Source organism: Anopheles coustani, chromosome X, assembly GCF_943734705.1.
Source record: "Anopheles coustani chromosome X, idAnoCousDA_361_x.2, whole genome shotgun sequence".
NCBI lineage: Eukaryota > Metazoa > Arthropoda > Insecta > Diptera > Culicidae > Anopheles > Anopheles coustani.
The window spans coordinates 3,029,927-3,053,601 of NC_071290.1; the positions used below are offsets into that span (position 1 = coordinate 3,029,927).

Here is a 23,675-nt window from a genome sequence, read left to right on the forward strand (position 1 = left end):
GTGTTTGTGTGAGTGTTCAAGAAAGAGGATCTCAGACCGAGGCCCCAGACCCCTGCCTCTCCCCACCCCGTGCGTACGTGCTTCCGTTCGGGTTTCGGTTTGGTAATTTATAGAGATATAACATAGTAGTAAAGGGCGTTACGTTATAGCGTGTTTTTTTTTCTGTCGTATTTTGATAATTTAGAGAGATTTATACACTCGCGATTCGCGCATCCTGCGTCTTCCCCACCCTTCCCCCCTTCTCCTCCCTATCGCCCGCCTTTTCTACAGCTGGGGGATTACATTACACACGCACACTCTGGCTCTGGAAAAAAAAGAAGTAGCAGCATGAAGGCCTGGCCCGGCCAAAGCGTAAGTGGTTGCGTACCATGTTGAGCCCTTTTTCCTGCCCTCCCCCCCCTCTCCCTTTTTCGTTTTGGTTGTTTTGTTCTTCCTCTCCTTACTAGGTAGCTACATCTAATAGCTAGGAGCTTGCGCAAGGTGTGCACGCTTGCGGGGGCGCGATATATTTATCCATATTTGTTATATATACTTATACTTGTTTCTTGCTTTTATTATGTACATATATATTCCAACCGCTGGCCTTACTGCTTTCCCAACCTTCGGCGTCCTGAACTGAACCTGAAGTGCGTCATCAAAAAAGCTTAGTTAATTTACTAATATATATATATATATATATAGACTGGTTGATATATTTCCATTTCCTAGCTTAGTTTAGCGACGGCCATTTGTGTTGCTTCTACTGCGTGCACTAACCCACACACACACACACACACCACCGCGGTCGATGCACCGAAACCGATAAGGACCGTAACCTTTACTTCTCTGTGTGGCATCACTCGGTTCTGCAGCGTTAGTCTCTAGAGTCTCTAGACTTTTGAAGAGTTAAGAGTGCTTATAAGAGTGTGTGTGTGTGCATGTTGGTGGAGATCTTCCTGCGACCCTGGATGTCACCTCGGCCACCCATGCCCCCCCCTCTGCCCCTGCTGCCTTTCACTTACCCGAGCTGCCCGAGCTAACCGATGCTAGAGGCTCCCGGGAGCCTCCATTACACCAGCGAGGAGAGCGGGGGCCGGGGCGGGGAACCGGCCCGTCCGGCCGAGGTCGTGTAGTAGAGCTGCTGGGAGTGCGGGTGCGGGGGCGGTGCGACGAAGCCACCGGTGGCGCCCTCGTGGTAGAGCACCGGGACGCGCACGAGTCGCTGGGCCGCGTGCGCCATGTTCGCCATGTTGGCCGCCTCCAGTTCGGCCGCCAGCTGGCGCTTCCACTTGTTCCGCCGGTTCTGGAACCAGATCTTCACCTGCGTCTCGGTGAGGCGCAGCGAGGCCGCCAGTCCGGCGCGCTCCGACGAGCTCAGGTAGCTGTTAGCAGATGGAGGAGCAAAACCATCCGGAGATCCGGAGTTTGATTTCATTCGGATAGGAGAGATTTCGCGGAATCTTGGAAGAGTCCGGCTGAAGAGTACTTACCGCTTCAGGTCGAAGGTGGACTCGAGCTGGAAGACCTGGGCCCGCGAGAAGACGGTTCGCGTTTTTTTCTTCCGCTTCGCCTGCATGGCGCTGCTGTTGGAGTTCGGCGAGGCGGAGTCGGACGGTCGGTCGCTTTCGTCGTCCTCCTCGATGATCTCCTGGCCGTCGTCGTCCGATTCGCAGTCGTCGCCGATGCTCCCGACGCCCGCGCCACCACCTCCACCGGAGCCACCTCCGCCGGCCGGGCCGCCGACACCAACCCCTCCGCAGCCGGTGGCCCGCGCTCCGAGGAAGGCCGGATGTGGCGACGGGGACTTGGACTGCTGCGACGGTGGGGGCGTCAGTGAGGGTGACTGGTTTTCGATTGCGCTCGTCGAGTTATCTACAAAGCGGTGAGAAGTACAATAGAAATCTATTTCAGTTGCTTGACGACATTCCCAGCGAGATGAGGCTGTTCTCCAAACTTCTAGAACTCCTAAATCTAGATGTCCCAGAACAAATCTGAAGCACTTCATCTGATGAAACATACCACAGGAATCATCTACTTCATTTGCTTGACGGCATTCCCAGCTAACTCCTAGGAGGATGTTATCTAACTCCTAGAACTTCTAGATCTAGATATTCTAGAATAATACTAGGATCACTCCACCTTCCAATAGAGTCTACACCTAGCCAACCAAATGGAAGGTAGTTTGGTACCTAGCGTGCTGTGAGAACATATTTCTGCCAGGGACAAAAGCAGGTTACAGCCGGTCACCACGGCTCCATGTAGCTCCAGCCGACAAGTGTATCAGGCAAGTCGTAGGTACGCCGCAGTCCGCATACGTGGCGTGTCATATTTCTCCAGACTAGAGTGCGACCTTCTCTGATGGCTCATGTTTCCGCTCCGATTGCGATGTTTGGCAACCGGACGGGAGCAAGAACCAAAACAATCCATTCAGTTGCTTCCAAGCCATCGTCCCGGTGAGTGTGTTAACCTCACTTTAACCTGATCATTGAGAGTTGCTGCATTTTTCACCACCGCTTTACCCCTGATGACCCAGACCTAACTCGCTAGCGGGGGGGGGGGGGGATTTGGGTGGCGGTGACGAAACGAAGGCTATGTAGAGGACCCGGATCCGCTCAGCCAACGCCCTCCCACTCACGGCGACCCAGCGGCAAATGAGGACTCGTGTTTCACCAATTCACCACCTAGTCTGCAGCAGGTCGACGTAGGAGTATGGTTTGCCGAACAAGAAACAACCCGAACACGGCACGGAAACATAAACAACGAAAACCAAGGCAAGGTGAACCAGGTGAACGTTCCGAGAAGCCATACCAGACATTTTGGAGAGCAAGGGAGTGCTGTGCGGGAGATACGGGACCTGACGAACCTAAAGTGAACTACCCAAAAGTGCTGCATTTTTTACCAACTTTTTGTGTTGCTGTCTTTTAGAGAGATTTAACACTTTTCAAAACAACGCACCACTTTGCCGCCGGTGGAAGTCCGGTGATGGAGTCACTTCTGCAGCTAACACCGGGAAGCCGTACCGGTGCTCTACCGCGCGCAACCGAGGCCGTGCCGAGCGTGTCGGAAGGCAAAGGCTGGCCAGAAACTAAAAAGGTGCTTCCCTTTTGCCGGCTTAAGCCGCTTATAAACGGTTTGCTCAATAGTTTTGCAAATAGTTACCTCTTGCTTAGTAACACCGCCACGCTTTCCCCCCCGGGGGAAGGGCGAGTTTGGTAGATTGTGTGTGATACAAACTAAAGCCCCACGATTAAGCCCAGGTCTTGAGCATTCTGATACTGGCCCAGCTCTCCGTCGCTCAACCTTAGCTGGCTCAGCTAAATTGATTGTTTCGCTCTCGAAACTTTGGTCAGGTACCGTGCCGTAGCTACTGCCTTACCCGGGACGCAATCCCTCATACTCCGAGCTTCAGACTTTTGTCTGACTGTATCTACGTAGCGTGTCTATGCCTTTTCCGGCACCGAGACTTACCGTTGTTTGGGCTGTGGAAAGGCATCCGATGTGACGTCGGTGGCCAGGGCCAGCCTGGTGGGCAGAGGGCCGCGTACCGGTTCGCTATCGCACTCCACTGCGACATGAATCCCAACCTGCGAATGTGAGAACGGTCGTTAGTTAGTCATAATTTGGCACCATTAACAAAGTCGCGGAATGTGACGTTTCTATGTAATCCAAGACGCAAGTGAGAGTTGGGTTTAGGGATCTAACCTGTCTAATTAGAGGGTGGCGGACGGAACCTGCAGATATTGACTAGGAGACGCTAGGAAAGTTCACCAGAGCACATCCTGAGGCGTAGGAGACCAACTGCACAAGTATATCTGCTATCCAGGATATGTTGCACAACTGCCGACCGTAAGCCTCAAAGGAAGTGTGTGTGTGTGTGTGAAGAAGTCCACTCGCTTTGATTGAGGGAACGGATTGTAATCAACCCGATTAGCTGAGTGATTACAATGCCCGCATCGCCCTTGTGCTCGGCTGTCAAAGGATATCTTTCGGCTCGCGCATTGTCAACAATTTGCTCACGACACAATGCGCTCCGGATGCTCTCGGTAGCTCGCTGGTAACCTGACCGTGCCGGCCAAGGCCAAGGCATCGGCCGGATCTCCCTCCCGCAGGTATAGCCGCACATCCAGATCGTTCCCCTAGCGCTCGGCAGAATCCGCTGACAGGAGCCCTCAGCTCGGATAGCTTCCAATTGTGCTTCCCAATAATGGGCCCTAGAAATGGTCCATTAATTGGTCGCGAAAACGAGCGCTGTGTTCGGTTCAGATTAACCTCACCCCAGGTCCCGGGAAACCTCATCCATCATCCATCGCCCCATTGACGGCGGATAATCTCGCCCATTTGCGAAAACGTCTCGAGAGACGCGAGAACCCCCTTTGCAATAATGGTCAGCCATGGCTCGATTGGCCCATCAGGCATCAGGGTGCGGTGGTCGTTGTCGGCAACTCGACCGTGTAATTCCGGCCTCTGTGTACATTCTCGCCCCCGGGGGCCCTTTGCCGTCCCTGTTTTGAGTAGCTCTTGCTCCCTCGCCCAAACTCCTGGAAATAGGCAGGCAGCCTGTACCGTACAAGCTTGTACGGTGCCCGTGTGTGTGATTTTAGGATCATAAATAAATGTATATATAAATGTTTTCCCTTCTCCTGGTGCGCGCAATAGCTCGCGGGGAAAAAACTCGACTACCAACAAGCGGAGTCAGCTCATCACCATCATGCAACTCGAGCGAGTCTGTCAGAGGGACTCTCCCCATCCTTTCCCTTCACCCATGCGTGTGTGTTTGTGCCTCCGTGTGTGTGTTTCGAGATCCTTTTCCCGCTTGACTTGGTGCCTCTTTTGTGCCTTTGTTACCTGCGTCCTGCCAGCGTTGTTGACGTGCACGCACTATACACTGGCGTGTGATTATCCGACGGCTTACCGACCAGCGCTACCGGAATATTCCCGGTTGTGTAGCAACACCGGCATCGATCGAAAGGCAAACGTACCGCGCAGCTGGGGTATTGAACTGGGAAATCGTTTTACCTGCATGCTGTGTTCTCGCCGCACACGGCGCTGTCAAATTGGACCACGGTATGTTTGCATGCCGACGAGACGCAAAACAATCTCCGCACTTCAGCTCCGGCTATCGAAGGCAAATGAAGATAGATTGCTACCACCGGCACCCCATCCACCAACATCCGACCGATCCATCATCATCATCATCATCATCCTCATCTCCGAAAATACCCGATGTAATGATTCGTTCAGGGCTTTGCGGAAACACCATTCTCGGCCAAACAAAACGCGAACAAATCGCGTAAGCTACGCATAATGCGGTATATAGGTCCAAAGCAAACTCGGCATGATTTCGCACCAATTTTGCGTACAACCGGACAGCTTCTCCACACACCGGACACTTACGGAATGCCACTTGCTGGGAGCTCTCTATTAGCGGAAAAACCGGAATCGAAAGCGTTCAATCATGCACCATTCCTATCCTTTGGTAGATCTCGACAGAAATGCAGGGATGGGCTATACGCAAAAAACCTGAACTATGGGCTGCCGCGCGGTTAAGTGTGTTTGCTGAATGGAATACCACGAGATAAAGAATACTACATGCCCGTGGCTATATATAGCAAACCATGAAAGAACCATTTCAAAAGGGGAAAATTACTGTAGAATAAGCTAAAGCTGTGGCTTGCGGAAAAGTGCTTCTTTTTTTGGGTGAAATTAAACTGAAAGTTTCCACAATACGCCAACACGGCGAAAAAGGCCAGCGACGAACCAGCGACTGGGCGAGCGATATCAAAAAGAATCGTTTTTCATGGGCCAATTTGAGTCGGCTGCCTTCCTTTTTTTTCCTCGATGTCTGATTTTCCCAAAATGACGTTTTTGCTCAGATTTATATTTATTTCCGTGTGGTTTTGTGCCATACAGACAGGTTGCTCTCATGGCGGGTACGCTTTGTGCGATATTAAACGACCACCATCCAGCCGTCTATCGCCACTTACGGTTCGGGCGCATGTATGCGAGTATCCGCGTCTGGTAGCAAAGCTTCTTTATGTGGGTTTTAATACGTGTAATACCGGCTGCCGAATAGCCTTTGTTTGGTGAGGTTCGGCACCGCTCGGAACCCTTTTTTGGGCAATAACATCCCGTGCTCCATTTTGTCCCGTGTGCCGGAAATCGATTGCCCGACGAGCAAGAGCACAGCTCCATACGAGCTCCGGCTAAAGCCAGACAGGTCGGAGGAGCAGGCAAACAAAGGAACATTGTGTCTTCCTTCCTCCTTGAAAAAAAAGAGCTGACCAGAGCTACTTTGTCCGTCTCCGGCAGGAAACGGGTTGTTCGTCTCGACTCTCATCCTCCATCCCGGTTTTCCTGATTTATTTCTATTCCCGGACAATAGGCAACAAGCGGTAAAACGGGAGCTAATCAATTCCGCCAGCCAACTGGAAGTACGTGCCATGGGCGAGGTCCTGGTAGGTTCTTGGCCGACGCTGCTGCTCGTTGCCTGAGAGACGGTACTTTTTATGTGTCATTTCATTGCCATTCCCCCGCCGGTCCACCGTAATTGACCATTAAGAAGTGTTTCTGCTTCCAGCCTGGTCGTCAATCCGGGACGCGGAAAATCGGAACCGGTTTACTACCGATGCGAGGTAGTAAGGTCCGTGTCTCCCGTGCGAAATAAAACTAACATGGCGGAAAAGCGGGTGACATCAAGTTCAGCAAACTAACCTCGTTTACCATGGAAGTCTTCACATACCCATAACAAAACCCGAATATATATATATATCCGACGAACTAAGAAAGGATTATCTGATGTTCGATGGGCGTCAATAAAAACAAAGAACTTACTTCTAATGCAACTACTTCGTTGGTTACAGATTTTGTTCACAAGCATAATGGTCTCTACAGCAACATATAGGTATCTATTCTTGATATAAAAACTTTATTTTATGTCTCTTAAGCAACGATGTGTGCCTAAATACCCTGATTTCTGGACAGAGATCAAGTTAGAATCTAAGAGTCGATGCATCGTGCCTTAGAAACAGCATCAGACGAGGCAAACATTGTATCGTCAGAGACAAAATCTGTTTTCTTAGCAACAAATGTTGGTGCGTTAGGTAAAATACTGATACCTCACAACGGCTGTACCTTACTGATGAAGTCCTTTGTTCCAGTGCAATACAATCGGCTGGAGTTCATAAATTTGGAGAAGCGTTAACATTCAGATGATCCGGAACGAGACGATCGATAATGGTGAGCTGGAGTTAGATGCGTCTTGGTCGAGGTGTAGCGACTTTGTCACACCGATGTGTGCGAGCGTGTTGAAGCGTTAAAGTCCGTACTCCGGTAAAAGCTGCTAGAGTTCCAGCATGGGTCCACGTTCCGCTTGCTCCGGTTCGATCCATCCACCCCGGGGAAAGGCTATTAACGCTAATCGCATTAACAATTAGCGCGGCATTGATTGTAGTTTTGAACGGCTAATCGTGCACACTCATAAAGCAAAAGTACTGCACACACACACACACACACGCATGCACACCAAGTGCAAGCCGATGTACAGGCACAGCTGTAGGCTTTCCGTGACATATCCAGAAACTGTTTAAGGTGGTATGTTGTGCGTAACAAATGCGCATTAGGAGATCAAGTATTACGCACACCGAACGACCTCCTAACAAGTAACGCGTTCTGTTCGACGAACGATTGATGAAGCTGCCATCCTGGTCGCTAGTTATGTCGTCTGCCCAAGTCTGCTGGAGTACCGTACATTATAGCAGTCGAACACCACCACCGTTCGCTTCGGATATTAGCGTCAGGTGTGCACTGTTTTTTCGGGGAGCGCCACTACTGTGTGTCACTACCTTGTCCACATTGTGCCTGTACGGAAATATTATTGATTGCGAAACCCGTCAACTGTTGACGCGTTTGCTCGAAGGTGCCATGCCACTTTTCGTGCCGAGCGAGTGTCACGACAGCGTAAAATGAGGTTAAGATAGATTGTCTGCGCTTGGCTCCGCACGACTTACTGCACACTCCCTCACCATCATCAGAGGCTTCCTCCTCTTTCCCTGTGGCGAGGCGATGTGCATTGTTGCAATCGTTTGGGTGGCCATTTGCCACCCTAACAACACCGTTAAGCTCCGAGGCAGCACATTATAGGAGCCTATAGACAAACTCCTGGTTCCTGCGAGTGGAATGGAAGATAGGAGAGAAAAAGGTCAAATTGCCTTCCCTACCGACCCACTGTAACCCACTCCACCTCCCTATGCAGTAGGGGCAGGATTAGAACCCGGAGGCTCACATTCCTACACCGTGGAGCTTGCGGAACGTCGACATTCCCGACGCGCGGCGACACAACCGTCATAATCGAGACGTTTTGCTAATACTCTGTGTTTCCCCCCAGCTTTCTCACATCAGCCCCCGGCCGACAGGGTTCAAGTGCTGACGCAAGTCTTCTGTCAAAGTTCATTCCTTCATCGCGTCGCGCTACTACACTGCGTGATTTGACGTGCCTTTCAGGGTAAATTGACACGAAATGCCGCTGATGACAGTGTGGAGCGCCTAGCTGAGTTTGCGGTATTAAATACGGTCGAACAGAAATATAGGTGGACATCGAAGAACCTCCAGGAAGAGGTCTCGAATCTGGTCCTTTGAACTATATCTGGATGTAACTGTAATGGAGATGATTGTAACTTCTTGATTTGATCCACGCCAACCGCTAGCGTACTCTTGCTATAATTACGCGGGAATGCAACGACAACAACCGACGACTCCCGAAATGTGTCAGAATACACACCGGGAGCGGTAACACACCAGCCAGGAAGCAATTCAATCCAAAAGTCATGGCAAGCCTATCCTTCGATTTCTGCACGCAACCGCTTGTTATGGGTCTGTGGGTCCGCGCGAGCGAACCTTGACACGTCTGCCATAAATCATGCCCGCCCGCTCATTAGAGGATAGAGCTGTCCCGTCGCTCGAACTCCGGATCTGCGCCGTTGGTCAGCGGAACGTACGGATTAATAAATTAAAAGGCGTCACCCCGGTCAGCGGCAGACATTGGCGACTTCCACGGAGGAGCTGGGAGGCGGGCGCCGCCTTCCGCCTTACAGTCGCACGTACTACGGGCAACCCCACTCGGAAGTGCGGTAACGATTTAATGATGTTGTCCGAGCGGATAGGCCATAAAAACAGTGGTTGCATGCAATTGGTTGTTTCCGGCGCTGTGGCAGCTTGGGGGTTCACCGTTTTCGGGGCGAGCCTTTAGATCCTCGCCCTGCGGCGTACCGAAGGAGTGAACCAGGCAGTGAACCACACGTATGTGCAAACATACGCTATACGACGTCCCTACGTTCTGGAGCGAAGGAAAAAACCTCCCTTCAACCGGCGGCTCCGTTCCGTACGCTTGCTCGTGAGAAACCGCTAAACCTCAGCACCCCTTGTTTGGGGTGAACCTTGTGAAGTGGATGCCGAAGGGGATGGGAGGACCGTAAGGCGAATGCGCAGGAGAGTGGGTACTTGAAAACACCCCTTCCCGAGGCGTCAAGCGTAAATAATGGTGATAATTTATTGAATTAGACTCCGGGCCAAAGTGCGTGTAAGTGTAGCTTTAATGGCGTTTAAATGGAAGATGTCGTTGTCGTTTAATTGACGGAAGGGAGGGGTGAAGGGAGATGGGGAGTGGGGGATTAAGGATATGGTGGACTGGCGCTTTGGAGCTTGCAATGGCGTCCGCAAAAAGGTGGGGGGCGCTCCTTCGGAAGCCATCTGCGTGACGGGCGTAATTGATATAGATGTACATTACACAAACCCCAGCCCGTGTGTGTACGTGTGTGTATGTTTTCAAGTTGCTTTGGAACCCACGAAAGGTAATGAGAAGCAGTGATAACTCGTTTGATTTGAAGTTTCCGACATCAATCCTGTCAGCTCACATAAGAATTACACAACAAGACAGTTCATGCTTGTATAAAAAGTATAGTTTTGAGGCTAATCAATTCTATGCGACAACTTCTCAGATGCTCTACAATTAGAAAACTTACACTGTGTCGAATTGCTACAGAACTACCTTGTTTCCCAAAAATATTGTTGACAGTCGGTGTTTCTTTGGAGCACTTCTAAAAGATGATCGCATGTTACACAAACTTTGCTAGGTAAAACCCTGTAAACCCCCAAACTGCGAGGTAAAACCCTGTAAACGAAACTCATAAATAAGGTTTGAGATCGTTTTGAAACCATTTTAACAAACTTTTTGATAATGTATAATGTTATATTGGACATATCTTGAATAGACATGAACTTTTTGCTGTCTACTATCTAGCTTAAATATACATGTTACATTGATATACAAATCCATTACTTCATGTCTCTATAACAATGTTGATTTAATGTTGATTAAGGCCAGATGAAACACTTCACGAGAGAACAATTATTAAATTATCGAAGAAATCACAGTTTGGTGACTTATCGTAAACGTCAATGATCGAATGACAAATTGAGGCTGCCTCGGTACAGGGTGATTTTTTTGACAGCTGTGATTTGTGCTGCTCCAAAACTAAATAAATGTGCTGCTCAAAACGGTGTTCTAAAAACCAAACCGAAAACGATTCCAACTTACATCGCCGACGGAACGGCGGCCCTCGCGACACAAAACATCCAGATGGGCCAACATTCAGCCACAAAGCGATCCCATTATCGACACCGTGTGTGCGTGGCAGCAGATGAATTCATCTGGTCGGTCCCGAACGACAAAAGCCGAGCGGACACAAAACCCCTGCTCGGGGGAACGATTATCGATCGAACAGGTAGCAACCAGGCCCTGGGCAGCCCTGGACACCGGACGCGTGAAAGCGATCGCGACGAGGATAATGTTGACCAGCTCTCGCACCAGCGAACAATGTCGCATCGCGCGACATCCGCACAAAAAACAGAAAGCAGCCAGCAGCCGCGAGCGAAAAAAAAGGATGCGTGAATGAACACGGGTGTGTACACAAACACACACGCCAGGGGTTCGGTGTGCGGCACGGAAGGCATAATTCAAATCGTTTGATCGAACATTATTGCCGTCGAGGCAAAAGCAAGTATGTCGCACGCGTGTCATCCTGGCGCCGCCCAACCAACCAACTAGGATACCCTCGGGACCCAATCGTGTATCATTTGTGTGGGTCGATAAGTGGAAGCACACACACACACACACACACACACGTAGATTACAATTCACCCGCCGGTCGGCTGTTGTGTCGTTCCGGGAATCGGTTTTAAACTCGCCCGGACCCCGGCGCTAAAAGCGGTAATTGCCATCGATAAAAAACGAAAAGGCGAGAGAGAAAGGACCCCCGTTGACAACTCTCCCTGTCAACGCCATCCTCATCCTACCGCCTCTCCCAGTCAAGAGTCGATGATTTCCACCGACTATTGTTTGTTACCCGGCATGTTCCAGCATCCCCAGCACCCGAGGAGTGGAGATGGGCAGCTGACAGCTGGAAGAGTTGGGGAAACCCTTGTCTGTATAGCGCACAGAAACGACGGCCTGCCATTGTCGCTCATTGTCGATCGATCGGCCTATTGTGCCGCTGACGTACCGGTGGACTCGGTTCGCACAAACACACACACACGCACGCACGCCGCATGTGCCCTGTGTGTCTGGCTGTCTGGTGGCGTTTGTTCTCTTTCGGGGCCCCAGGGAGGACGTACTTGATGATGCTGTCATCAGGCTGACATCGATTAATCGTCGCTTCTGCAGCGTGCAATTGGAAGCGGAGTGGTCTGGTTCCAGGACGGACACGGGTGCACGGGGATGGATGGAAAACCCAAATGGAATCACCGTGATTGTGTCCGTGAATGGGCCGCAGGCAACGCAGGTGGATTCAGCATCAACATTTCATTTCCCGAACCGCCAGCAGAGGTTGGCGCGGGGTTTTTTTCTCTCTCTTATTGCTTCCGGTGCATGCGAGCTTGCACCCGGGGGATGCAGTTTTCATTGCAGCCCGATGGAAAGGTGCGCCGGGCTTTGGAGGATGTCGTCCGATTGATTGGAACTCGCTGAAACGCTACCTTTCAGTGAGGGTGATTTGTCTGCGGAAAGTGGCGCAAAAAGGATTGCAATTCCAAGCACTCCCCAGGGATAGGGGACGCGGAATGGAATGTAGATGCCGCCGGGGTTGCACTGTGCACTTCCACACATACCACAGCCTTCCACATACCGGCCGGTCTCACTTTTAGGTTAGGTCGGGAAGTAGTAAATATTAATCGACGAACCGGCGGTACCAACACTTCACCACTCGCTAAGAAAATCAATCACCACCAAGAGTTGAGTGGAATTTATCTAGTGATGCACTTGAGTTGCAATCCTAACACCATGGTTCATATGCTCAACCCTATAGGAATCAATCCTGTAACTTAGTTGATGTTTTATACTGTATTAAAACATTTTGCCACGTTTGTGATTGAGGATTTTCATATCAAAATGGAAAAGGAATTCAAGTCAAGGAGCTACCACTTCACGATCAGAAGAATCATCAGATCGAAATGGTGAAATCAACAATGTATTGAGACACATAATACTAGACTAATGAAATATTAAGGCAAATTGACCAACGAAGGACCTTAAAATTAGTTAATTTCCTAATTCACCGTAATCTTGGAGGTACCTCACTAGACGGAGCGAATCATTTGAGCTGTGTCGTATAGAAAAAAAAACGAGCAAGTCGTGGTACTTCAGATGTAGCTTGCTGGTATCTGATGTCTCGCTTGTCTCAACACGATTCCAATTCCCCAAAAGCCGTCCTTAAGAGTCACAATCCGGATCGTTGCAAGAGCCGTTTGATGACTCACTCAGGCAATCTGCGCAAAGAGTATCCAAAGCACACACCCCTACACGGAGGCTGACGGCGTCCATCGGAGGTTCGGGGCACGGCATTCGCGTTGACGGCTGACTCCCCCGGAATGGAGCAGATGCATCCTCCAGAGTCGAGCGATCTGAGCGTACGACCGGGCGAAAAATAGCAACGAGACGTTTGACGCATTTGTGGGATTGGATTTTGCTCACCACCACCACCACCTCCACCACCAGCCGGTTCCCCGCCGGTGTGTGTGTGTGTGGTGGAAGTGATTTGCATCGGCGGGTTCAGGTGCTGCCTTTGTACGCAGGACATCTCCCTCCCTGTTTCCCCGCCCCCACTTTCTCCACCGCTCGCTCAACCATTGACGCTCGCACGGGAGGTAAGCGTAAGTGCTCACTTAATTTTTTCGGATTTCAATCATTCTTTCTCAATTTGGCCGCACGCTTCTCTCCCTTCCACCGCTCCCCCCTTCCCCCTCCTGGAGAATCTGAGCATTAAAAGGATCACTTGCGGGTATTCGCCGCTGCGCAGGAGGAGATTTGCAAAGCCGACGCCCCCGGTAGGAACGTCGTTTTGATTTTGCTTACGCAATGTTCATTGCACTCCGCCCCGCAAAACGCTCACCCTCTGCCGCGTCCCGTCCCGCATCACGCTTTATTTGCTACCCCTCGCTCGGTATTTTGGCAGTCACTCGAAACCATCTTTGATCGAAAGCGGTCCCAATAATAGCCGCCGCCAGGGAGAAGAAAAAAACAACATCATCTGCGACCGGCAACAAGGGGGGGGGGGGTGTCATAATCTTCCCGTGTCCTTTTCAATCTCTTCGAAAGCGAAAATAACATCCCCGCGCGCTTGTGGGAGGGCTGTTATTTTTTCTTCTTTCTATGGTTTCCACCCCCGCACCCCCTCCCCACATCTTCCCCTTCCCCTCACCAAGGCGAAAGAGGGCACATTTGCGCTAAATGAAAGCATGTTCTCTTTTTTCAATTATGTTGATTGATCTTCTTTTTGAGATTTGAGTCCGCAGGGCCCTTTGTGCGTATTCCCCTAGAGTTATGTCTCTCCTTCTCTTTCTCTCTCTCTCGTTACTCCTTGGCATTGTGTGGTACTCCGCGGACTGAAAAGCTGAAAGTTGAGCGCAGACATACACAATCACACACAACCGCTTCCAAGTGATGTCCTACGGCCGCACAAAACAAGGATTGAACAACAGGAAAAGAAAACGCAAAAATCAGCAACCGTTAGTCAACAGCAACAACAGCAACCAAAATGTAAAAGAACAACTCTTCATCCTCACCCCCCGTTCACCTCTCATTAACTGATCCCCCACTTCCGGGGGAAAATTTTGAGACGAAAATCTTCCCGCTCGCGCTGGTTCGGTTAAACGATGACGGGAATGACAGGTGGAAGAACGAGGAAAACGGCCGGGGGAAATGCCGGATCATGGCCAACAGCCCGCAAAACCCCACCCTCCCGGAACGAAAACCAAGCGCAAAATGTCCTTCGACGGCGGTGTCTTTTCGCTGGCGTTTTTGCATCCGCTTTCCCCCGATTTATGCCTCACCATTGTATTGTTTTGTCGGGTTTTGTTTTCCACCAGCGCTGGAAAGTGCACTCCAGCTGTGTGTAAAACCACCGCTTGCGTTTGTTGTTAACTTATCGTTTGTTTCATTCGCCAATTTGTCGTATTTGCTGGAACTCCCCCCCCTTTTGCTTTCAACGGAGGAGCGAGGAAAGCGTGGGCGAACAAAGAAAAAAATAAAAATAAAAACCGTTTGGCAAAATAATCATCCCCCGGGTGCACGGTCGCTGGAAAAACTCGCGCCACCTTGCGCCGCACAATCTCTTACGACTCATTTACGACCGCCTCAAGAAATTAGACAACATAAAACAACCCACCCACCCTCCAACCGGGCGGAGTTGTTGTTCTTTTTCTCTGATTTTGTTTTTGTCTACTTCACATTTGCCTGCCTGGTTCGTTTTCTTCGCCCCATTCCGTTAGTGCATTTCCGAGGACAACAATTAGTGTTCTACAAATTAGCTCGCATTCAACTGATCAACGTTCAATTGGCGTTCCGGCGAACGGGGCTGAACATATTTTTTTGCCGAAAGCGTGACAAAACAACTACAAAATTTAAAAAAAAAACTTTACAGCATGTTGTTTGCCTTTTTCAATGTGTGGTTTTATATTTATTTTATCATAAGATTTTGGTTGGAGCAATTATTTAAAAGGATTATTTTTAATTACCTATTATCTTTTCTTTTAACTAACAAATTATCTTCTTTTAACTTTTTTTGGTAATTTTCACTATACTTTCATATTTTTATATAATGCCTAAAGTGCTAAAATCAACTTTGGAACTTCCTAATTCGACTGATATTGAACATGAGTATTAAAGCATTACAAAAGAGTGATAGGCTTTATATCAAATCGTGTTCATTCTACCATTTTTTTAACGTGATACGAGTATACGCTCTAAATATACTAAAATTGTTTTGAATAGTCATTTTCTTTATTGTTTGTTCTCTTTTTGCTTTACACCGAGGAAGTTAAAAGATGAAGTGGTGCATCAAAAAGTTAAACTCGCCAAAAGTAACATTTAACGGATTTGAAAAATCTTCAAAATAAGACAAGTTACAGCGTTTAAACAAATGGGTTAAAATTACCCCTAAAAGCATTCGTGCATGTTTCCAAAGCAATGTATTCTAGTGTTAAACGTTAAATGTTGTAATCGTAAGAGTAACACTAAGAAGCATACGCAAAAAGAAAAACATGAGGGCATGTTTAAACTCTAATTTGATTTAAAACGAACCACTTCCAAGCCATTTTGCGAATTTTTCAGATCATCATACACCCCAACAGCTGAGTATAAAAAAAGAAACAACGTTCCGTAACTTCAATGCACACAAAGCATGTAAACTTGGCAAGTTCGTGTAACTTTTGGAGCTCATTAAAACGGCACCAGTTCAGCAAATGGTGACACCTTCCGCTTTCCCACTTCGGAGAGTGAACGAAGGGAAGCTGCACAACGGGACGAAATCACATTTGACACCTTCATGCCCGCGAGGCGCCCGGCGGAATGCTGCTCCGTGCGCCGGAAACCGGAAGCTGTTTGCACCCGAAGGCGCCGGCTGCTTGTAACTGTTCCTGTTTGCAACACATCCTTCGGGTTGCGAAAGGTAGAATGAAAACCGACGGGCAGATCTCTATCTCTGATGGTGAGGGAGGGAGAGAGAGCGAGCGAGAGTTTAATCAATTCAATTCGCCCAATTTCATACCCCGATCCCGACGATGGACGTATTTACTTTGTTAATTAGTTTAAAGTTAAAGGCAAGGTATCGAAGCGCCACAATTTCCGGGCAACGCGTCCGGCGGAAAAGGGAACCGAAAGCGACCGGACCCGGACAACATTAGGCAAAACAAACCGAATCTAATCGAAGCCGCCGGATCGGACACGGACCGACGCAGGACGCGTAGGGCGCGTGCCCCGGTGCTTCCGAGAGCCGCCTAATGAAATTTCATGATTAACAAATTGATAATGATCATGCACACACACACACACGCGTATATACAGACATGCGCCTGACGGGCTACCCCGATCCGGAGCAGTAATTGGTTTCTAACCCCCGAATTAAGTAAGGCCCGACCCGAAAAAAGATCGTACGACCTCGATAAGGAACCACGCGCGCACACACACACACACACACAAACGCAGCCCTTCTTCCCCACGCTTTTCCCCTTCCCCGTTTGCGGCTGTCTTTCGGAATTTATTGGATTTGGAAAATGATGATGACCAGCCGGTTGAGTTCTTCCGTCCGTCTGTTTTCCCCTCACGTTCCATAGACTTTTCCAAGCCCACCTGGACCTGGACACCGCGACATTTTTAGGCTTTAGCTATCGTTGTTCCTATTCTTTCCTATTTCTTTTACAAGTTCTACTTCAAACTCTCCGAAGATATCTCCGAATGAAAAGAGTCATCTATGGATTCATGGAACGGAATCAATCTTCAAACCTGAATCAAATAATCTCTAGTTACAAAATCCAGGAATCACCAAATATGTACAAAGCCTTTATGTATTAATCCTTTTTTTGTATGTCAAAACAACCCAAGAACAAGAAGTCAATCATGTTTCGTGTGTTTCATCATTCTCACGAAATGAGATACAGCTTCAATGAAATGGTAGCACTTGTTTATTTGCAGTTTACAGTTTTAAGAGCTTTCTTTAACGGGGTTATTGATTGAACACCATGTTTTTTTGCAAAGTTTTAGTTCTTTTCCAACAAATGTTTTCCAATTTCCTGCTCCATTTGCGTTATTTCATACATTTTCTGCCTTTGTGTAAGTTTTATCGGCCAGTTTTGCAATGAAGCTAGCGATAAATGCGCTTTTTGTCATGTTCATAATTATATTTCGTTTGACATCAAATAGCTAGCTGACTTTTTCAATATTAAAACTGCTAAATTTGCCCGCTTTACCTTGTTGACATTTATTTTATTTTTACTTATGTGACGTGAAGCCATAAAATTAAACTCACCGAGACCGATGGGCATTAAAAAGATGACCTTTTTGATAAACAGCTGACTTTAATGAACGCAACTTCTATGCCTTTGAAATGTTCTGTCATTTACGCGTAATTCCAACATCAGCAAACGGAAGGAAAAACACTTCCATTTGCGATGGATTGCCGACAACTAATTAACAAATCGTCACTCAGGGTAATGTGTGGAGCGTGTCACTGCTCCCCTTCCCCCTGCCAAACCGCATGCGTTGATGGACATTCGAATGCAAACGTATAAACTAACACCACACCAAAGAAATAGTTTTTCATCCGCGTCGAGGGTATTTTGTAGTGTTTTATCTCGTTTTTTTTTGGTTGTTTCGATCATTTGTGTTTTATTTTTCCCCCACGGAGGTTTTTACCTACACCACTTCCCTACCCTCCTGCTCCTTGTCACCTCCCTCACCAAACACCCGGGAGCGCCTGACGGGTTGTGTCCAATTTTCGCAAATTAATCTGTAACTAATTTGTGAAATGGAACAATAATGAGCCTATCGCATGTCGGATAATCGTTTTCTACCGAACCACCACCCTGCCCCTCCACCGTCAACACCGCCAGCTCCCATTTAGGGGCCGGTGCGTGGCGATTATCCTTCGCCTGCGACACTGAAAATCGGCCCCACAATCGCACAGTAGTGGCCATAAATAAGCGACGACGCAACGCTGCCGTCGGGGGGAGCCGGAATAGAATACGATAAAAGGACGCTCCGCTGATAGTCAAGGCGGACAACAATGAAGACGAAAAATGAACGCGGGAGATGGATGGGGCGATATGCAGATCGGGATCAAACGAAGAGACCTACATTCATGGGTAACGCATTTGAAGGCTGCCTTTTTGGCTCGCTATAAATCAAGTGTGGTTCATAAATTGTGTCATATTTTGGTGCAACATTTGTCTTCACCGTCCGCTGGCTGCAGCTTACGAAAGCTGCCAAATTGCTCACCGGAACCAGGAGAATTAGAGTGTTTCGTTTGAAGGCAGGCAATTACTCAGCAACCGTAAAAACACTGCCAAGTTTTGGAGAGCTTTTATCTAACAACATCCCACACGCGAAAGTCGCTGAAAGTCTCGTCGATCAGCTGTCAAAAACTCCTCAGGTTTAAAATGGGTTTCAATTTTACATTTTCAGAACTAATATGTGCGTATTTACGCCGGTTATTTGGATAATAATTTTGATTAAAACCTTGGAACTCGCCCCAAAACACCAAAAAACCTTCATGAATCTGTTTATCTCTTAGCATTTGATGCATGAATACTTCTCGAAAGAATGATCCGAATTAATGAATCTCGTCAAAAGGTTCATAAAGGTCAGCACAGCAACATCCATTCATCGGAAAGTGGTGAACTTAGATAGCATCAAACGAAGCTGTTTATTTGTTTTAACGATCATTTTAAATGGTCTTATCCTATTCATACCTTTCAGAGCTGTCAAAGAAGAAGGTTGTCAAGCTAATAATTCCACACTTTGCTACGTTAAGTGAAATTCTAGTTACGCAACTAAAATTGCTTGTTTATTTCGCGTTTAGACAAGCTAAGTTTGGTTTCACAAGAGTGTCAGTGAGTGTTTGACAGTTGCTGTTGAGTGAAAGTATCGATCGTTTAAAACCCCTTCAGACTTAACTTTAGCCGCGACTGATACAAACGATCTTTAAGATAAACGCCTTGAACCAAAACAAAATAATTCGACAACATTTCTAAATACGATGACATTCCACGAAATCATTTTGGCGCAATGACTTTTCAGCTTTGTCCAGTATTGGTCTTTTATCCGAAGTCGAAGTCTCTCTTATTAGGGCAAAACAGCTATACGAGATGAAGTCTGACAAACTGACGTACCATTTAGACATCTCGTAATGGAGACGCAGCGAATGGCTTATCAATCTTAAATTAGTCCAAAGTCTGTCGCACCGCGAACGATTGGTAATCCGATACCTTTGGCTCACCCACCCACCCAAGAACCATCGGATCGCGGGATACATTTCTTAAGCCGCGGGCCACAGAAAAAACTCCTCCAAAGACAACCTGGCGACGGCAAACCGTCGAAATCTACCTTACCACTTCCCCGCCCTCGCTGCGGTTACAAAAACATTAGCGTGCTTAACACCACTTTCGCCACCCGCAAGTTTTCCCCTGTCAAGTCACTTTTTTCACGGTTTTCTTTCCGGTTGTTTCAATTCGGTTGGTTTTGTTTTGTCCCTGTTGAGGCGGGCGCCGCGGCCGTGACAAGCGGCAGTAGATTTACAAGTATTTATTTCGCCATCAACAATATCCATATACCTTGTCCGGGGGGCATGTTCTTTTTTCCCCCTCCCCTTCCTTCCCATTCAACCACCGGAGATAAACGTCTTAAGGAAGCGATAAACTGTCAGCTAGCCGATTGTCCCATGCTCTAACATTCTGGCACGCCGAAGGACGCCATTTGCTTGGAAGGGAGGTTTTGCTTGTCGTTTTGCTTTCCTTCGGGTTGTTTTGGCTTGAGGGATGTTTAACAGTCCCTATCGGAAGTCGGATTTGATATCCCTCCGCTGTTGTGCCGGATTCGTTTGCATGCAGGGAAAACTTAACCATTTATCACCCGGGATTTATATACCCGGGGTTATTGGGAGTCCTTCGCTTCCGGGTTCTTTTACCAGTTTATGTCCGCTCCGTTCTCATCCACTGATGCTGGGTAGCTCCGAGCAGAATGCTTTTACATCTGTCGCCTGTACGACTCTTACGACACGTTAATTCCACGTATGGGGTTTTATGCCTTACATCACTCCATTATAACGAACTACTCCCAATTAGTCTACAGAATCAAAGGCAAAGATAGGGCACACACACACTGCGTAGTCCTGAACCTTCCCATGGGTTCAGCCCATTCAGCCGGGACCGAAAGGGATGATCCGGTTGCGGAATCCTGCCCGTCCCGAAATGGCGACGGGTCCGAACCACTCCAGATCCCCGACGGGTGGTCCCTGAGACTCGAGCTGGATGCGAGCAGGCCTTACCGCGTTTGAAGGCTTCCCAAAAAAAAGGTAATCTGCTGCGCTGTATCTTCCGTTCATCACTTCCAACCTGACCTACTCTAGCTCCAAATTCAGCCTGATTACAACCCCTTTCGTTGCCAGAACTCACTCCGAGTGTGGTACGTTCCCGCAGTCCCAAGGCATACATACGCAACACACTTTGCGGTCTCTGATGCGGAACAGCCGGTCGGAAATGGCCGTCCAATAACATTGTTTCCGAGGATTACCACTAACGCCTTTCTTCTGGGGATCTCCAGCGATACAGTGCGACCTCGCAAGACGTTCCTCCTCGCCGTGCTCGGCAGAGAGTAATCACTCCCTGGCACCTCACCGGAACGGCCAATGGAAGGCCATTAGGAAAATAAAGCAAGGTTCAGCCCTTTGGGGAAAGCATACGGCACAAGTATTGTACGGGCAGGCAGGAAAGTCAACAGCTTGACTGGATCGGTAGCCAAGGATGTCAAGCGCCACTTGGAAGGTAGCTTCACCGTGGAGAGAGAGATAGAGACTACAGTAGCCGGGGGAATGGGTGCCGGGCGTCGCGTTTATCAGCGCTTGACATGGTTCTATGGCTGCATGTGTAATGCGATTAAAAGAGGAGAGAACAAAACTCGCAATCCCCGGCCCAGGGTGTCGTGCCTGTTCGACATTCCGCTCCGCTAACGCTCCGGTTGCGGATTATCGCATACCTCGCGTACACACGCCATTACACACATTGCACAGGGTGGTTTTTGCTAGAGAGTAGAGCACGCTAGAAAGCGGAAGTGGTGGAAAGAAATCGTACACATCGTTCCGCAGTACTTTGATAGAGCTAAGGAGGTACTGTCCAGAGATTGCAGGTACTGGTACGCTGGGTTCGGACATTTCGTGGAGTTCCCGATTACACGCGATACACACACACGTTGGTCATTTTGATTATCCTTGAAGATTGTCTTCTGGATCTGGATGTGGATCGACGGTTGGCACTTACCTAGAGAGCATGGCGGCATCCTGCGAGTTTGGAGTTCCGTTGGCACCGAGTCCGACGCCGGCTCCGTTCGAGACGGAGGCGGCCGCGGCGGCAGCTGCAGCAGCGGCCGACAGTGGCAGCGAGGCGACGGGTGTTATCACCCCGAGACCTTTCTTCGAGACCGGCTCCGTTCGGCTGAGGATGCTCGAGATGGAGAAGCTGGTGTAGCCCGGATTGGTCGAGGTTTTGCCGACCGTGGCCTGCACGGCGTGTTGCTGCTGCTGCTGCTGCTGAGGCGGCGACTGTTGCGTTTGCGTTTGGTGCTGGAGTTGATTGATATGTGTGTGAGGATGGTGCGGTGGATGCTGGTGATGTACAGGATGCTGCTGCTGGTGTTGCTGCTGCTGCTGCTGATGGTGATGGTGGTGCTGGTGGTGGTGATGTTGGTGATGCGGCTGGATCTGGCTGTCCGGCGGCGTTTTCGGCGGACTGAGCCGGGAGTCGGGACTGTGGTTGAAGCTGTTACTGGAGCTGTTGTTGGTGTTGATGGTGCCGGTGCTGTTGTTGACCGCCGCCGGCGACGCGTGGTAGGAACCGCAACCGTGCTGCTGCCCGGTGACCGCCACCGCTGCCGCCGCCGCCGCAGCAGCCGCCGCCGACTGGTGATGCAAGGCAGCAGCCGCCGCAGCCGCCGCCACCATGGCCGAATGGTGCTGCAGAACAACACCGTGCTGTTGTTGGTGATGCTGCTGCTGCTGCGGTTGCGGTTGCGGCTGCAGTGGTTGCGTTGGCGAATGCTGCTGCTTTAATTGTTGCGGTAGTTGTTGAGTTGGCGCGGCGTAGGAAGACTGCTGCTGTGGCGGCTGAGGCTGCGGCTGGTGGTGTTGAGTGTCGGGCGAGGAGCGCTGCTCATCGTCACTGGCCACCCCGGGGTGCCCTTGGGGGCTCTCGAGCGGCCGGGGACTCGGCTCCGGGCTCGACACAACGTTCACATCGATGTCCACCTCCGGCGAGGACACGTTCGCCTCCAGGTTCATTGTGGCACACCGCACTTCACCACCTGGTTAACGCCCAACGTTCGCCCGGTGGGGGCTTCTAACCCACTCTAGTCACTAGTAGTAACACAATCACAGCACCCAAGCACTCTTCTAATCCTACCACATTACACCTTCGAATCTTGTTAGTGATTTCTTCAAACCGGATGAACTGTTTCTTCCACACGCAGATTTTGTGAGGTTCCCCAAAAACTCTGATGTCCGGTCTACGGCACTAATTCGGACCTCCCGGCAGGTCGCCTGTTCGGAGGTGACCTCCACCGACACCTTGCGAACAAAACACCAGGAAACAGACTCCAAAGGCTCGATCCCGTCCCGCCCTGAGGCCTCCGGGCTATATCTGCGGATAGGCTAGACGTTATCCGTCGGCAGAGAGCAGCCAGCAAGCAACAGCCGAATAGACGCCAACTCGAGCCCCGAATTCGGAACTCGTTGTTTACTCGGCGACGGCGTGGCAAATTATAAAACCAGCTAAACGGAAAACAAAATTAACGAACTCCACACTGCGGTTGTTTGCGGTCGTGCGCGAGAAAAACGCTTGCTGACGCTTCGCTTCGCAGGGCGCGAATGAGCGGCCGGCAGGACTTGCCCTGCCCGCAACAGGCAAACACTGGATGCGAGGCCCATTTTCCGGCTGCGCCTGCGAGGGCGAGACGGAGCGACGGCGACCACCGGACCTGCGCCGTCCCAGAAAGCTCTTCAGCTCACTCATACACATTCCTCACGCTATCCTGTTCCACTCTCTCTATCTCACTCTATTTTTCTCTTCCTTTTCGTTCTTCCTTCCGTTATCCTTTGCTCGAGGCTTTCCACCCTTCGGAACTCCGGTCGCGCCGGTTTTGGGAAAAGGACTCGTTTGCTCGCTCGCTCTACCCTTCGCCAGTCCAGTCCACCGCTCCCTTTTTTCCATTATCCTGCCGCCGAGGCGGACGAGTTTTCTCTTCCGCCACCAAAGTGGGCGGAGCGAACGGAGGGAAAAAGGCCACATCGGGGAATCTGGGGCTGGCCAATCGTGTCCTGGTTTGGCGTTGACGGTGCCTCAGCACGGCGGGACGCGAGGAAAACCCATCTCTCCCGCTCTCCGAGGCGTGGTGGAAATGCGGTGGAAAAGGTGCCCGTTGGTGTCGGGGAAAATTAAAAACAAATTTAAAGAACATCATCTTGTCAATTAATTCATTCGTCCCCGCGTCCACCCCCAGATTGGTACCGATCAGCGCCGATAAGGTTTGCCTCCCTCCCCTACCCGCTCCTCCACCGTGTCTGGATCGGTGGAAAACGGGGGTGGGTTTTCCGGCGCTGTGGACTTAT

General features: G+C 49.7%; 2 protein-coding genes across 2 annotated transcripts in view; one reads left to right on the forward strand and one right to left on the reverse strand.

Moving 5' to 3' along the window:
* The window catches only part of LOC131269407 (uncharacterized), a 209,463-nt gene that overhangs the window by 83,172 nt on the left and 102,616 nt on the right, over window positions 1-23,675 (forward strand). The window lies entirely within an intron of this gene.
* Window positions 1,049-22,349, reverse strand: LOC131269411 (homeobox protein Hmx-like). The gene is made up of 4 exons (XM_058271759.1): window positions 21,334-22,349; window positions 3,448-3,563; window positions 1,470-1,851; window positions 1,049-1,361 (listed from the first exon to the last, which is right to left on the reverse strand). The coding sequence occupies exons 1-4, from the start codon at window positions 22,347-22,349 to the stop codon at window positions 1,049-1,051; spliced, it is 1,827 nt and encodes a 608-aa protein (XP_058127742.1).